Raw genomic sequence first — 15,723 nt, forward strand, 5'->3', positions numbered from 1 at the left:
GAGCTGAAACATGGTTAAGTGAAATGATTTCGTGTTGTAGGCGGCCACGTTAAGGGGGTTTCCCTAATTAAATTTATATTTATTGATAAGTAATGGGGAAAAAATGAAATTTTGAAAAAAAAAAAAAAAACAAAAAACAAAAAAAAAAAAACAAAAAGAAAAAAACAAAAAAAAAAAACGACAACAACAACAACAACAAAATTAGGAATGGTCGAAGAAAGAAGAAAAAAGACAAGATAAGAGAGAAAGAAAAAGTGTAAAAAAATATTTATGCGAATTGACTGTAATTCTTGTCATGTCTTTGTTATCGTTGCCAAAAAAAATAGAATAAAAGAAAATAAACAAGTATTAGCTACATATCCTTGCCCAGGTTGGAAAAATACTGTTATTATTAATAATAGAAAGATTTTATTCATATATTGATTAGGAGCCTTACAAATTTAGAGGCGAATACACGGTTAGGGGACTTGGGTACTAGCTCATGCAATCGCACCCCACCCACCTGAGTGATATTTTTTGTACTCATTAATTCTTCATGCAATTATTGGTGTATAATCCTTGTTGAAATTTCTTTAAAACGTGTACGGAGTATTGGAATTAGTAATAACGTGTAAAAAAAAGGCGCCTGACAAAATTGGTACTCAGTTCTTCTCATCTCGTATGACCGGGAGGGTTGGTAGAGATAGAATCACGTGGCATACCAAGAGTGTTTCCAGCCTCGATCTGAGCCATCTGTTTGAATTCTAAGAATTAAAGGAAGATAGACGCTTTTAGAAACTTTGACAACTACTTAGTTTTGCATGAGTAACCAAGGTGCGTCATAAAGCGACTACTGCACCCAGCTTAGATGCTCACACGATTGTCTGTTGCGCTGTTGCAAGGATAATAGGCCACTTGTATTATAGCGTCATTTACTACAGCTACCAGAATCCCTTGCACACTTTCTTTTGTTCAGTTAATTAGCACCAATTGTCTTACTATTTTCATGGATACGCCTCGGACTGCAACTAATTGCTTGTACTTAAAATCCCATCCAGTCCGATATTGAAGGCTTTGAAATATTGCTTCAAAGATATGACAATTAACATCATGTTGTCATGTTGTCATGTTCGTACTTACTGATTATAGTGCGGAGAAAGAATGGTAACGATTTGGTGCCGAAGGGAATTGTGGAATTCCTTTCCTTCCTCAGTTTGTCAGCGGTTTCATAACTTAGATCAGCGCCGAGGTCGCTTAGCATCAGGATAGGGTTCAATCAAAGTTCAAAAGGAACTTATTAAAGGTAAATTTGCGTACCGTCAAATATGATCTTTCTGTTCCAGCTCTGCTTGTGGTCCTGTAATATTTCATTGATCTCGTGTTCAGGTATATTGTCTTCCAAGTGTCTCAAGACAGACCTTAAGTCTGAAGACATGACGTAACCTCTCCCATCTCGATCAAACATCCTGAATGCTTCTTTAAGGTCTTTGTCATCCATCATGAACTGGTTTTGAGTCATCATTAGATTGACGAACTCTTTGAAGTCCATGAGTCCATTGCCTTAGCAAAGAAAAACAGAACAATGATTGTTTTATGTTCATACTACCAACATGGCCACGTGATCTTTTGCAGCGAGTGAATAAATTTTTGAGAAGTGATATCGTATAGAAATGGAAATGTTGAGAATCATCGAGCTGATTGAATGGGAGCGCGGACTAAGCTTTATAAGAGCACTTAGCATGCGCGCACTTTCTATTTTGTTATTATTTGTAACCAAAATAATGGTCATTCTAATTTGTATTTTAGAGAAGAAATAAAAAACCTGCTTCCTGTCCTATGTGGAGTCATAAAATCACCGCGTGCTTTATAACTGCACCGTAGCACGCGCGCGCATTTTCTATTTCTTTACTGAGTAACCATATATATATCATAGTTCTAATTTTGTTAACGAACGTACCGTCACAGTCCACACTATTGATCATCTTTTGTAGCTCCATCTCTGTCGGGTTCTCGCCAAGAGATCTCATTATGGCACCCAGTTCTCTCGTGGTGATCGTACCGCTCGAGTCCTTGTCGAAGTGCTCAAAAGCATCTCGGTACTCTGTCGTGAAATCACATGATTAATCAGCATAATTAATCATAACTCTTAACACGTGACTCATGATCACGTGATTTGTTAGTATAGGATCAGGGATGGTGTCATACTTCTGAGTACTATGGGAAAACATTATGCTCACAGTATCAACGGCATGACAAACCAACACTTACCAGAGAGTTGTTCTTGCGACAATTGTTTCTCCTGTTGTTCAGCCTGCAATACAAACACAACCGTATTTGCTAACTATTATATAGCTTACATAGTACGCGCGCTCTGATTGATCGAGAACAGTGCTGTATTAGGGAATGAAGCACGGTTGTTAGACTTACTAAAGAGTTGCTCGTTGATCGTCAGCCAGGAATCAAAAATATGGCCTTCAGTTGTTGTCTAGTTTTTGTCAATTGAATTATTAATAAGAAGCTATATTGTAATTCAATTCAAATTAGTCTTATCTATATGGTGTCTCAACAGAGCAAAGGAAACCCACAATGACAAAACTATCATATTTTCTGCGCCTGAAGACAAACAAGACGCAACTGATACGTAAACTAGCTGCGGAGGCGGACCTGATTCAATACTTTTACAAGGGTAGATTTCATTGACCACAGCTCTCGTGTTTTTGCCTATGGCACAGACAAACCCTAATTCCTCGTCAATTATTCATAAGTTTCACGAAAAAGACTCAAAAAGGAGCGATTTCGTAAATTATTCTGAACATATTTTCTAGAAAATAACATAATATCCCCAAAATAAAAACTTTTGTATGACGCAGTTCTTATCTTAAACCTCGTAATGTTAAAGTATTTTTTCGTTAAAATAATGCGGGTTATTTGGGAATTGTATTGAGTATCCAGTACACAAGATTAAATTCCGATAGTGAAAATCTGGCTCGCAAAACGAAATTAAAAGCAGTAGAAATGAAGTTTGGATTTGATGTGCTTTGAATTCTACCTTAACTTCTTTGCTTCTGGGTTCGTTCTTAGGAAAAAAATGTTCGTAATTGTAAATTAAAAAATATAGGCTTAAATAATGAACATAGAAAAAACGACCTTTTCATCGCGCGCTTTTACTAATTTTATAACCTTAATAAACACGTTTATTCAATTCTTGAATTATTTTTATAACTTACCATGTTTCTGGCAGCTTAGGTTTCGACGCTTCGTGAAATTTATTGCTCTGGTTTAGCAAGCGTTTTTGGATGAAGAATCAATCTGTAAAGGATGAGTCTGTTGTGTTTTGACGTTAACAGAATACGCGATTACTGTGCCTATATGACGTTGATTATCATAAACGCTTCACATGGTACATATCTGATCGAGCAAATTTGAAAATAAACTGTTTGAAATCCCTTTAGTGGTGGATTTTTAAAAGCCACAACAAGAGACCAAGTGGGTTTGTGTCGTAATTGACTCGCAGCTGAGAATGACCTTCATCCTTTACAGTGTTAATAGAGAATTACTTGAATGGAAGCACTTATTTTGAACAAGAATGAGAAATGCACGAGTCACACCGACTGATTAAAAAACCTCGTGCAACACATCAAACATTAAAAACCTTTACAGCAGCAAGAGCGGAAAAGTAATCCAAATAAACACGACTATCTTTGAAAGGTGACAGCAGGCAAGCTTATCACTTCAATTGACTCCTGACTTTTACTGAGATAAAAATTAAAAGAAAAAAAGAAAAAATGTGTCGACAGCTGAAGTCAGTGAAGAGACAGATGCTTTGCCAACTCAAGAATCATTTATTGACGCATGGTTGAGATCAATACGACTCTATTATTAGTACAACTGACTTCAATTCAACTTCTAGAGTGAATATCAATAATTGATCATATCAATATATTTATTTTCTCGTTCGTGATATTTAATCTTATATACAGCTTAATTTACATATTGTATATATACTTTTTAATAGTGCATGCTCCTAACACAGCGAGCCCAAGTTTCAAAAGAGTTTACACTGTGCATGACGTCATATCATCGTTTTTGTACCCAGTCTTTTAGCTGCAGTACCACCACAGGTACTCCAAGATATGCTTTGACAGTACATTGCTTTGTTAAAACATCTGTATCATGTCGTGTAGCTTGGAGGATCTTCGTCCAGGGGTTTTTGATTTTTTTATATTGTCGTTCGCATGATTTTGGATATGTCTCTTTGTAACTGTACCTATAACAAATACGAATTAACATAAGTATGCTTTTAAGAAAGTCACAATTTCATTTGATATTCCTTAGATGAATCAACTCGGTTTCGGGAATGAAAAATGGTTTGGGCTACCTGTGGTTCTAAACCTTCATTGCACACGCCGCCACAGGCAGCCGATAAAAGAATCGTTTAGAAATATATTGGTTTTTTTTTTTGGAAAAACATAAAAAATCTCTACTCACGTTTTCTGTTTCTACTTGAATAGCATCGGAGAGGTGATACCGTACAGAATATCCATCCCTTTGGAATGAAGACCTTCTTTTTGCCCTTTACGGTATCTATGGTAACGGTACGACCGTCCTTTCTATTTTTTGGCATGTGTTCTGACCACAAATGACGGATTTTTGATCCGTTTTTAATTTTTTTGTTTGATAAAGCTGAAAAGAAATTGTCAAATATTCAGATTAAATTCCGGCAAATTTTCACTGGGCCAGGTACCCTTAACCGTTTCCTTTTTATAAAAGCCATCTTTTTCATTGATTTTCAATAATAACTGTTCGAAAGCAGCTGTTCAAGTGTTCTTAGACTTTTTTCATTGATTTCGAAATCTTTAGTCGATTCCACAGTCCACTTAGAAAAAGTCCGATCTAAGGAATAAATCCACGGATCCATAAATTCCATAATTTTTGATTTTCGTACTCAAACTATTAAATTCACAAAGAGCAAGCTAAATAGTTATCAATGGTGTAATTTTTCATACGTTTGATTTTAAAAAGTAATGGTTTTACGAGCATTAAAAGTATCGACCCGCAAACCACTGGTACGAATGATACGTACGCCTTCCCTTCCCCCCAAGGGTTGGGTCCTACAATTGGAATTTTGGCGCTTCCAATTCAGTTTGACAAAACATGTTCTACTACTGAACAGTATGTGTACTAATAGAAATAATTTTCAACCTTTTTTTGTATGATCTTCAAGATCTGCCAGAACTGAAATGCAACAAAATAACTAGCGGTTAATTTTCACTAAAACAAATGAGCTTAATAATTGAATTCTATAAAAATCATTAAAAACTTGACTAACCTTTGGCTATTTTGGATCTTTTTCTTGATTCTGTAGAGGAAACATTCATGCAAATTTAATATTGTGATCGCTATTCTAAAAGTATCAGCATTCTTACATTCTTCGTAAAATTTTGAAACTTTTGAAGGCGCGTAATTTGACTATTTTTCGTTGGAACATGTGCTTCTAGTTAGTTACTTACCATGAAGGGTGCTCTCCTCTTCAATCGATTGTAAAGCTGCAACAACATAAAAATTGTGAGACAACTATTGTAATAGTTTCAATCACCATAGGTTTCAACCGTCATCCCTTCATACTAGTATAGGTCATTGTATTCTCTAATATAAATCATTGTATAAGGTATTCACCTGTCTCTAAGCTCTTCACTGCTGGTGCTTCCTCTTCATTCACGGATCGTAAAACTGGATTGAAAATATTAATACCTCAAGATAAATCAACCAATCAGGATACAGCTCGGTCAGGGTCATGGTACAGTCATCCCTGAGTGGAACGCCTGGTCGACGTCCTTAGAAATCAAATCCTACTTAAACAATAGTAGGATTTGGTTTCTAAGGACTATAAAGACATTCAAAGATGTCCAAGTGAAAATCCATTCTTTTACCTTTCGATAACTTGAGTAGATCATCATTCTCAACTCTTCGAGCATCTCGATATCCCAACAGCCTCTTTGGTCTTGATATATCTATAATAGTAAATTTTTACCCAGTCATTAGTCCCTACGCGGCATAAAGTCAGGCCTGGTGATATTCTAGTTTCCAGACCCCATTTTTTGAAATTACCTTGACGGCATAACCGACTATCTTCGTTTTATAATCACAATATTATCAAAATAAATAAACAAATGAAAATATTTCTCCATTTATGATATATGTTAGGTAAAAATTTATCAACAGAGCGCAAAACCTATTTTTGATCATTTGTCTTGTTGCAATGATGTGGACCTAACAGACTGACTTACCTTTTTAAAAAATATATATGGATGGCAAACCAATACGTTATAAATAACTCTCAAGATCCTCTCTCTTAGAACACCGGCAATATCAAAAATATAAACATCAGCTGTGGCTGTACAAGCTGTACATTTGTCATAGTGAAAAACATAATAATTTAATTAGAATGAAAAGAATTGATCGAAAAACTATTTTTTTAAATGGGGGTATTTTCTTTTCCAACTGGTCAAACTGCCTACTGATCGGGAATTATAGACGTTCAAAAAAAAAATTTATTAGAGAGCTATTCGATTGCTTAGCGGGTTACAAACACGTCAATAATAAGTAAAGAATATGATACGACAACAAAATATTTACTATTAGGAGTAAATCTTACCTTCGCTCGACGCCCAAATTATCGATGAACAAAACACTGGAAAAAGAAAATTTAAATACAGAAACAAAAAACAAGGAATATTAAAGCTTTCTTGTTTCCATTTCGTTCTTCGCTTCATCTTGAAGGCAGCTAGGTAAGGTTGGTTTTGTAGTCTTCAAAATGGTTCATGTCAGAAACCTGTTCAAATTGTGAATATTTTATGAACTGTTATTTGGTTCGTTGAGTTCTGAAGCATCTATTTTTAAACGGAAAAGATGGAAGCTGATTTCCAAAATACTAAGAATCTTTAAGAAGCTTATATCTTATGTCTTACTCGATGTTTTCAGTGGCGCCTTTCCTGGTAAGTGTTTTCGAATAGGAATGGCTCCGGCAAATAAGTTCAGTATAGCCATTCCTGGTAATAGTGTTTACAAACAGGAATGGCTCCGTCAAACAAGCTTATATTTTATATCTTAGAATAAGACTCAGAATCTTGCCTAAGGTCAGAAGAAAAAGAATTAACGAGAAGCATTCGATTTTTTTCTCTCTCATTTCCTCCGTCACTAATGTGAAATAGCATTTCTTAAAATGAAGCACTTTTCCGGTTTTCTGAGTTTTAAATTATGTTTAAGTAGTTCTCTCATCTAAAACATTAAATAAGGCAAATTCAAAGACATAAGTTCGTTTCACAGCCAAATTTTCGAATGTCTAATTTAATGCATGACTAGAATGACTTAGTTATCCAAAATGGGAAAAACGGAAAACATCGGGAAAATTGACGCAAGTAACAAGTTCTTTGCTTTTTAACTACATTTATAAAAAGTACGAGGTTTTCAAAATATGGACTAAGCATCAGTGGAGTGCTTCTCGATGTGTTTGATGACCTCCTCCTTGGATTCTGTTGCTTGTAGTACAGTGATCTGTCGTCCTGTGGTTGATTCCTTGAGGGGCTCTAGTCGTCTGCCACTTTCGTATACGGATGCAACATTTGCTGGTCCAATTGAGTTACGTTTCTTCTTTGTAGATATCTCTTGGATGCTACTACCACTGAGCGAGTTGTCTGTTATGCTTCTGGCACGGTAACGGCTCTTACTTATCCCTGTGGAAAAGAAGAAAAATAACCATGACTTCCATGCAATGATAACTAGCTTTATATCTAGCTAACTTCATAATGTCCATAAGGGAAAGAAAACAAAAGCACTGTCGTATGATTGTCTGCTATCAGCCTTACCGAGTAGATCTAAAGCTGAAGGTGTATCACCAACATCCTCCGCCACAGGATTCTCGTTCACACGAACAATGATGAGAATCTTCGGCTCCTTCTCGTAATGTAGTCTATAGTATCGATAAGCCTTCGGCAGAATGCATGGTCCTTCGTAAACCTCTCGTGTATCAGTACAAGTGACTTGACCTTGGATAAGTAAAGCTTCTTGCATCATGCCAGTTATCTTGAATATCACCTTTGGACCTGGTTGCGGGAGCTTTGCAATGTATGAGCGTTCACACATCAGTCGAATCTTGTCCTTAGTCCAGTTACGATAGATTAACATGTCCATTAGAAGAGGCACTGCGATGCGCACACCACATACTCGCCATAATCGGTTGGTGAGTTCTTCATGAGCCTCCATAGTCTTCAGCATCTTTTCTTTAGGAAGGAAGTATGTCTAAAAAGAATGTGAGAATATATTTATATACTTTTTGCAACCGAGAAACATCCCAGGCATCATTTCGCGCATTGTTCCTGCGAAAATAAGCAAGGCATGAGCTTCCGAGCAAGTAAATAAAAGCAATACTCATTTAGACAGCCAGTATCTAGTCAATATCACATTTGCCAGCAAATACTTAACATCATTCAAATTTTACCAGCTAGCAAACAACTGCATGTGGAGCGGATATTTTGCAGAGCGACTCCAGTGGGTGCTCTTGACATTTAAGGAACTATATTACCTGGACGGAAGATTCACAGGTGCAAGAAGAAGTGCGGGTTGACCCAGTCAGTAAACCAAATTCACCAGTCAGATTGCCGGCTGTCATGTAATCTGTTGTGACTATCATGTCTCCCACGTCGGCATCACTTGGACGCGCGTTTTTCCTCTTTGCAACAGACACACCAATCATCTAAGAGACATTTAAGATATTGACAGAGATAAGTGTCTTTACGCGTTGTTTGTCTGTTTGTTCAGTTTATCGCATACTCCCATACCTACCTTGACCATTCCACTGATAATGAGATAAATACCATCCACCTCATTGCCCTGTTTAGTTATTGTGTCCCCAAAATCGAAAACTCTCATCTCTGCCATATCTGTGATGCTGTCGATCACCTGAGGAGCCATGCCTTCCAGCCACACCACGTTGCGTAGAAGACTTTCGGGAGACTGGGGTGGAATGTAGGCTGGCGCACTTAGTTGTCTCTTCATCTTCATCTCGATCAACTAAAAAGAATAAAGAATTGGTCCAGAAATTCTTTATGATAAATAAATAAATGATAAATAAATATCTAAGAATTTGCGCAATGCATGAATGCAACTATATATTTCTGGAATTTTGAATAATAAGTGCATTTGAAAAACAACACACCGATCTTTGACTCTTGATACTCACGGTTTCTAGTTTACTGTGCTCAGCCTCGTCCAGAAGGCCACCCCCTCTCAGTTCATTAGCTACGTCACGGGCATTGTTTAATACTGTTCTGATCGCTTGACGTGTCTTGACAGAGATGGCGATACCTGGGTTTTCACGCTGTAACATACCTAGACGATAATTATTACAGTGAAGATGATAATGATAATGATGATGGTGGTGGCGATGATGATAGAAGTAATGGTCATTTTTTATTATAAAGTATCAAAATGAAAGATGATATGGTCTTCCGTAAATACTAAACATGTTCAACTATGTCCAAATAACAGAGGTCTTCTTTGAACTGGTGACAAGCATCTCGGAATATTTTAACGACATATCAAATTATTATTTAAAGGAATAGAATAGGAAGCAACTAACCAAGGCTTTTGACCACATCCAGTCTGTTCTGATCAGAACGGGCCTTAAGATCTCGTGTGATTCTCTTGTCTACCACCATGTGCTCAATCAGTTTGTTCACCTCTTCTTCAGCAACAATGTAACCTTTGCCAACATCATAACCAAAGCTCAACTTTCGGTTGATTATGTTATCCACAAAATCGATGAGTTTTGGGAGAAGGGCCTGTGAGTGAAAATAGAAAATATAACACTCGTATAGATGAGCTAAGATTCCCTTATGAGAGAAGGGCGTGGCGTGGGTGGCGGGAGAGAGGGAGGGGGAGGGGGAGGGGGAGGGGGAGGGGGAGGGGAGGGAGACGATGAGGTAGTGGAAGGAGATGAAGTATTGTAATCCAACTAACCTTGACAAGTCTGAGCAGCCTGCCAACCCTGAGAATACGAAAGACCTTGAGCACAGAAGGTGAAAAATCTCCTGTGGCATTGTCTGTGACACTATCTATAATAATGTCAATCACTGATAGTGTGACGATGAACAGATCAAGGAGGTTCCAGTAGTCCTTAAAGTAATGGATCCTGAATGCAGTTATCTGCGGGAAAATGACACAAAACATTCAGCTCAAGTTGGTATTATTGTCTAGTCTCTATATACACCACTATACTCACTATGCCACATATTTTATAATTAGCAGTAGCAGTAGCAGTAGCAGTAGCAGTAGCAGTAGCAGTAGCAGTAGCAGTAGCAGTAGCAGTAGCAGTAGCAGTAGCAGTAGCAGTAGCAGTAGCAGCAGCAGTAGCAGTAGTAGCAGCAGTAGCAGTAGCAGTAGCAGCAGCAGTAGCAGCAGCAGTAGCAGCAGCAGTAGCAGTAGCAGTAGCAGCAGCAGTAGTAGCAGCAGTAGCAGCAGTAGTGAGCAGTAGCAGCAGCAGTAGTAGCAGCAGCAGTAGTAGCAGCAGCAGTAGTAGCAGCAGCAGTAGTAGTTATTATAGTAAAATTTGCTTGTGCATTCTATCGTCATACCTTCCATATTGCTTCTATCGAGTAGATACAGCAGTACACATAGTTAATAATCTCCAGTGTACCAATATAAGGAGCATCAGCATCAGCTGTCAACTCGATGATGATAGGAATCATATTAATGATGATGAGGACATTGATGATAGCATCAAACATCACATGCATGGCCACTTTGTACATAAAGTACTGTACGCGATTATCTGGCGAGATATCCAGCTCGTAATCCTTGGTTTGCTTCAGATTTTCTAGCTTTTGTCTCTGTATACCAGGAAAAAAGTTAACAATGATAGAGATGACTCAGATATGAGATTCGTTTGAATACCATTCACTACGGGACCATAGACACGTGCGCCGTGACCATGAACGGTTTGGGAAGGGAACAACTGAGACTGACAACAGTTTTGGAAGACTGAAACGGACTCCTGTCACGTGCATATTGCTGCCAAGCAGTTGACAATTATGAATGAGCATCGATATTAGTGTGCCTCTGAGATCAGACCGTTGAACCGGGCGTCAATCCACTACTCTTGCGAACAGCACAATGGGCTCTTTAACAACCACCGGCATACCGGCAGATTAGCAGTGAGTGAATGCAGACGGGACCTACGGGTTGATGTACTTATCCGAGAACACTTGAAGGTCTAACCATTTGCAGATATTATTTCAAAGGCAGCACCTTCTCAGTTATTTTAAGACCCTGAACATTGGTCCTGCCGAGGCTTGAACCACGACCTCACGCACAATAAACCGACGCTTTTACCAACTGAGCCAACCGGGTGGCGGTGCTCTGGTCGAACGACACTTCTGATTAGCTTACTAGAAAAAGTAGTAATATCGCGCGCAGTGATTGGTCCAATGAATAATTCATTTATGAAACCTGCTGTAGCTACTTACCACTTTTCGCCAGTAGCTTGGAACTTTCCAGAATGGACTAAGGTCTTCTGCCAGAACGATTCTGTTAACAAATAAACAATAGGTATTTCTTAGTTGATGTTGGTAGGTTGAATGAATACTACAAGGCTTACAGCGTGCTATGTACCTACCTGTTGGGCGTGTCAGAAACAGTGTCTGCAAGGTTATTAAGCGCCTGCACCGCATCACGTGACAGCATCCCGTGTTCAAACTGCTTCCAGTAGCTCACTTTTTGAGCTTTGATCATACGCACACGCCCGTCTTCAGCCATTTCTGCAAACTCTTTAGGGGAAGGTTCGTTTGGTACGCTTGTTTCGCAGTTTGGACATGTGCTGTGGCGTACTAACGTTTCAGTTTCGGAGTCATCATACTGTAAAAACAAAAAGAAAGGTTGTCCTGATGTCAATATTGATTCTATATCAACGTGCCATCGACTTTATATTTCGGTATTAGTACCAATATATTAGCCAGTTATCTCTATGTCATACCTCTCCTTCACTATCCATCTCTACATAAGGGTTTCTCAGTTCACAGAACGTCTCAGCCATAGCCCAGTCAGCATCGGCCAGGAAGCGGTCAGCCTTGAGCATGGTAAGTGTGCTGGCATTACTTTCTTTGATGCGTCGTACACCATTACTCATGGCAATCTTCTTGGAGTCTGAGATCTCGCTCATCCCCAGCATGTCGAGTAGTTTCTCCATGGTGGTTGCGTTGACGAGTAAAGTGATTAGACAGATACCAGCAGTGTGAACTAAAATCTGGAGAACAATTGGGGAACTCAATTTTGAACTTAAACATGCGCAAGCTGAATTTTTTTTCGCTGTCGTCAATCAAAAATAAAAATCAGTCGGGACACTAGAGAAAAACGTTTGCGCATGCGTGCATTTCAGCACGTTTTCTAAGAATTTAGAAGAGTTTGAGTGAGAAAATAAATGTTTGTTTTCTCCAAGTATACAAAAACGTTCGAGAGTATACTTTTGTTAGACCAAGATACTGTATTAACAAACACAATATAAAAGAATTAGCCTTAAGTTTCAAGCATGGACACTAAGTTTTGGCATTTTGTGAAGTCCAATTACTTAGGCATGTTTGAAAGTCAAATTTACATATGTTTTGATTAATTCACATATGGATTCAGAGCATGCGCAGACGTTTTTTACTTGTGTCATCAGTCGGTACCTCTTCTTATTTTTGACTGGTGGCAGCGAAAAATCAAATTTCAGCGCATCTCGAAACTATAGAGTTCGCATGTTTATGAAAATAGTGGTAAAAGAATGTTGAACAACATTTGGATGAAGTATGGGACTATTACCTTGTTTCCTATTTCAGCATGATCGATGTAGACTTGTAGAGCTAAAGCCAAACCAACCGCTCCTCGTAAACCACCCCAACTGACCACTACAGCTGTCTGCCATGTAAAGCCATAGCCAATGTTCATTAGAATAGGAGCAAAGAACGCGATAACCAGGGATCTGTAAGCACAATACAAGATATGAACTATTGAAGAAGTAGAAAACCCGCGCGCGTGCTGTGTTAAGTTATAAAGAACGTGGCGATTGACAGGACAGGAGAAAAGTGTTAAGAAGGACGACGCGTAGTGGCACACAGCACAGGAAGCAAGTTTTTTTTATTCTTTCATAAAATACAAATTACAATAACCGTTATTTTGGAAAGAAAAGTACTTTAGGTGCGCGCGTGATGTATGCTCTCATAAATCATGCGCTCCCAACCAATCAGAACGCGACATTTATAACAGTTATCTTACAACAATGAACTAGCCATGTCGTTTGCGATTTATGTTGAAAATAGCCATACCTGATTACTACGATTCCCAAGTAGTCTACAACTATGAGAAACAAATCATTGCTCTCCAGACTATTCAGTGATTTCTCCATGATCACCACGCCTACCATTGTGAAGATCAGGGTGTTGGCAAGATAAGCCAGCATCTCCCAAAACCTGTAAAAGTATGAAGTAAAAAAAGTATTTGGTTGGGAATATATTTGTAAAGGGGGAGTCTTGGTAATCCGGTACGAGGGTAGGGGAAAAGATATTTTAAATTCGGATGGCACGGCTATTCTTTGAAGTTAAATCGTTTTGCAATGTTTGCAATGTTCATTTTCTTTTTCCTAACAAAAGTTGATTGATTAATTGGTTGGTTGATGGGCAATGTATTGTAGAATTTCATTGTTTCTAACCTGTGTAGAAAGACTTCCACTTCAGGGCTAATACTGGATTTCTGTGAGTTGATCTCAATTCCAAGCATAACTACAGCAAGTACACCCGAGATACCCAGAACCTCCTCACCGATGTAGAAGGTCAAGTAGGTAGAGGCTAGTGTGATGGTGATCTCCACTAGAGCATCGTTGAAGACGTGTTGAAGCCAGAAGACAGTGATCTTACCAACCACAAGACCAAAGAAAAATCCACCAATAGCGACGCGTGGGAAATATAACCCGATCTCAGTTGCTATAGATACCAGAAAATAATCATTAAGGCTTCTGCTACAAATCTGCAAGACTCTTTCAATTATTTTGGGTTAATGTCACATTAAATATTATTATTTTACCTGTCATGGATTTGAAAGACAGATTAAAAAAGATCTTGTACAATACGATCGCCATGCCATCGTTGAGCAAGGATTCTCCTTCGATGATAGTACCAAGCTGTTTTGATGCCCCTAATTATGGTATTAACTGTTAGTTTAAACGCAACCCTTTATAAATGTCCATATCTAAGAGTAATACCGACCTAATTCATTAAGTAGTGCTACAACTGCAACAGGATCAGTAGCACTAATGATGGCTCCAAACATGAGAGATGGAAACCAAGACCAGTCGTATGTGAAGACCATCTTCGCCATCACACCAGTCAGAGCAGTAGAAATGGCCAGGCCGAATACTGCTAAGATAATGATTTGCCAGAAGAGTTTGTAGAATATGTGAACGTCCATAGCAAAGGCCGACTCAAAAAGAAGAACTGGAAGGAATGTGGTCAGGATCAAGTGTGGGTCTTGGCTAGCCATGGTGGTGTATCTAGAAGTAACCAGCGCAACAACAACTTTCACATTGGTATTCGTTTTGATATTTTTTGTATTGTTAAATATTGTTTCAACTTACACACTGACTTCTGGAAAGGTTCCTGATACAGCACCAAAACAAGCTCCCAGCACAATCAAGACCACTGTGTAAGGGATGGGCCATCTCTTCATTACTTGTCGCACAATGGCTGCCATAATACATTAATTAATAACTAATAAATAACATTATAATATGTGATTGGCTTTCAAGTTGTGGCAAAAGTATCGGTGTTTACGCTAGGAACGAGACATTACTGATTTTGTAAATTTTTACACAAAACGTAAGATTGTAAATTATTTCCTACGATAAATTTCCCAAGTGCCACGAAGAGAGTCCTTTTTATTCTGCAATTTTTCCAATTAAAAATCGGCTAAAGCTCAAGGGTATAGCATATGTTTCTCGACAGAAGTAGATTAGTCTAGTTTATATCAATCTTCAATTATTTTTCTAGAAACATTTGCCAAAGTTTGGCTTGAACAGCCATTACATTTAATAAAATGGAGCTTACTATAGCTAACAAAATGCTAAGTTTATTCAGGAATTCATGCAGAAGAAATTGTAAGTTATAAAATATTTTTTTGTTAAAAACTTAGTCTTAAATTGAGTAAAGGAAAAAACGATTTTACCTCCAATTGCACAAACAGTGAAGATGAATAAGATAGCATAAGGTGAGCTGTGTCCTTCGGGGTGGTCATTACTTATCGTAGCGTTGCTTGAGTTAATAGCTACCATTGTCACTTTATTCCAGGATCTGACTCCTAATTATTATGTTCGGACTTCAAAAAAACGTAACCTTGATGGGGAAAAAATACTTTCTTTTTAAAAAGCAAATAATGCAAGTGTAAACTTCCAGCTCTTGTAGAGTTGAAACCGACAAGATTTTTTCCACTTTCAAATGTCAAGATATGCTAAAATTCTGGAACTAGGTTCATAGTAAAATATTTGAGACTTTCCATGATGAAGAAGACGTTAAACAGACTGTTTTCTAACTCATATTCGATGTAATAAAGAGGAATTGCTAATTTTAAGAATTTTTTCCGAGTTGAAAAAAACAAATCAACCGCTTTCTGCCGACGCCATCTCTCGTACCCCTGAGTGACGTCACGTCAAATTGCATCCGTGAT

At 38.1% G+C, this 15,723-nt stretch overlaps 3 protein-coding genes across 3 annotated transcripts; all 3 read right to left on the minus strand.

The window, feature by feature from the left end:
* Positions 1–391: 391 nt before the first annotated feature.
* On the minus strand, positions 392–3,627 carry LOC116309038 (uncharacterized). Its single transcript, XM_031719571.2, has 5 exons — positions 3,207–3,627; positions 2,248–2,290; positions 1,937–2,080; positions 1,297–1,539; positions 392–743 (listed from the first exon to the last, which is right to left on the minus strand). The coding sequence occupies exons 1-5, from the start codon at positions 3,207–3,209 to the stop codon at positions 652–654; spliced, it is 525 nt and encodes a 174-aa protein (XP_031575431.1). The 5' UTR covers positions 3,210–3,627; the 3' UTR covers positions 392–651.
* Positions 3,628–3,845: 218 nt separating this feature from the next.
* On the minus strand, positions 3,846–7,121 carry LOC116309029 (uncharacterized). The gene is made up of 8 exons (XM_031719562.2): positions 6,635–7,121; positions 5,910–5,990; positions 5,656–5,709; positions 5,490–5,525; positions 5,309–5,338; positions 5,182–5,214; positions 4,468–4,662; positions 3,846–4,246 (listed from the first exon to the last, which is right to left on the minus strand). Exons 1-8 carry the CDS (start codon positions 6,750–6,752, stop codon positions 4,137–4,139), a joined length of 657 nt encoding a protein of 218 aa, XP_031575422.1. The 5' UTR covers positions 6,753–7,121; the 3' UTR covers positions 3,846–4,136.
* A 204-nt stretch (positions 7,122–7,325) lies between these two features.
* On the minus strand, positions 7,326–15,331 carry LOC116286335 (sperm-specific sodium:proton exchanger-like). The gene is made up of 18 exons (XM_089039392.1): positions 15,226–15,331; positions 14,639–14,747; positions 14,271–14,554; positions 14,089–14,199; positions 13,718–13,988; positions 13,335–13,478; positions 12,832–12,991; positions 12,008–12,277; positions 11,651–11,889; positions 11,502–11,562; positions 10,611–10,865; positions 9,997–10,182; positions 9,617–9,818; positions 9,218–9,366; positions 8,821–9,048; positions 8,561–8,731; positions 7,845–8,277; positions 7,326–7,712 (listed from the first exon to the last, which is right to left on the minus strand). Exons 1-18 carry the CDS (start codon positions 15,329–15,331, stop codon positions 7,459–7,461), a joined length of 3,633 nt encoding a protein of 1,210 aa, XP_088895518.1. The 3' UTR covers positions 7,326–7,458.
* Between the last annotated feature and the right edge of the window lie 392 nt (positions 15,332–15,723).

This window comes from Actinia tenebrosa, unplaced genomic scaffold, assembly GCF_029948245.1.
Source record: "Actinia tenebrosa isolate PJP-AT-01 unplaced genomic scaffold, QUT_ActTen_1.0 PGA_scaffold6__47_contigs__length_16458017, whole genome shotgun sequence".
Taxonomy (NCBI): Eukaryota; Metazoa; Cnidaria; class Anthozoa; order Actiniaria; family Actiniidae; genus Actinia; species Actinia tenebrosa.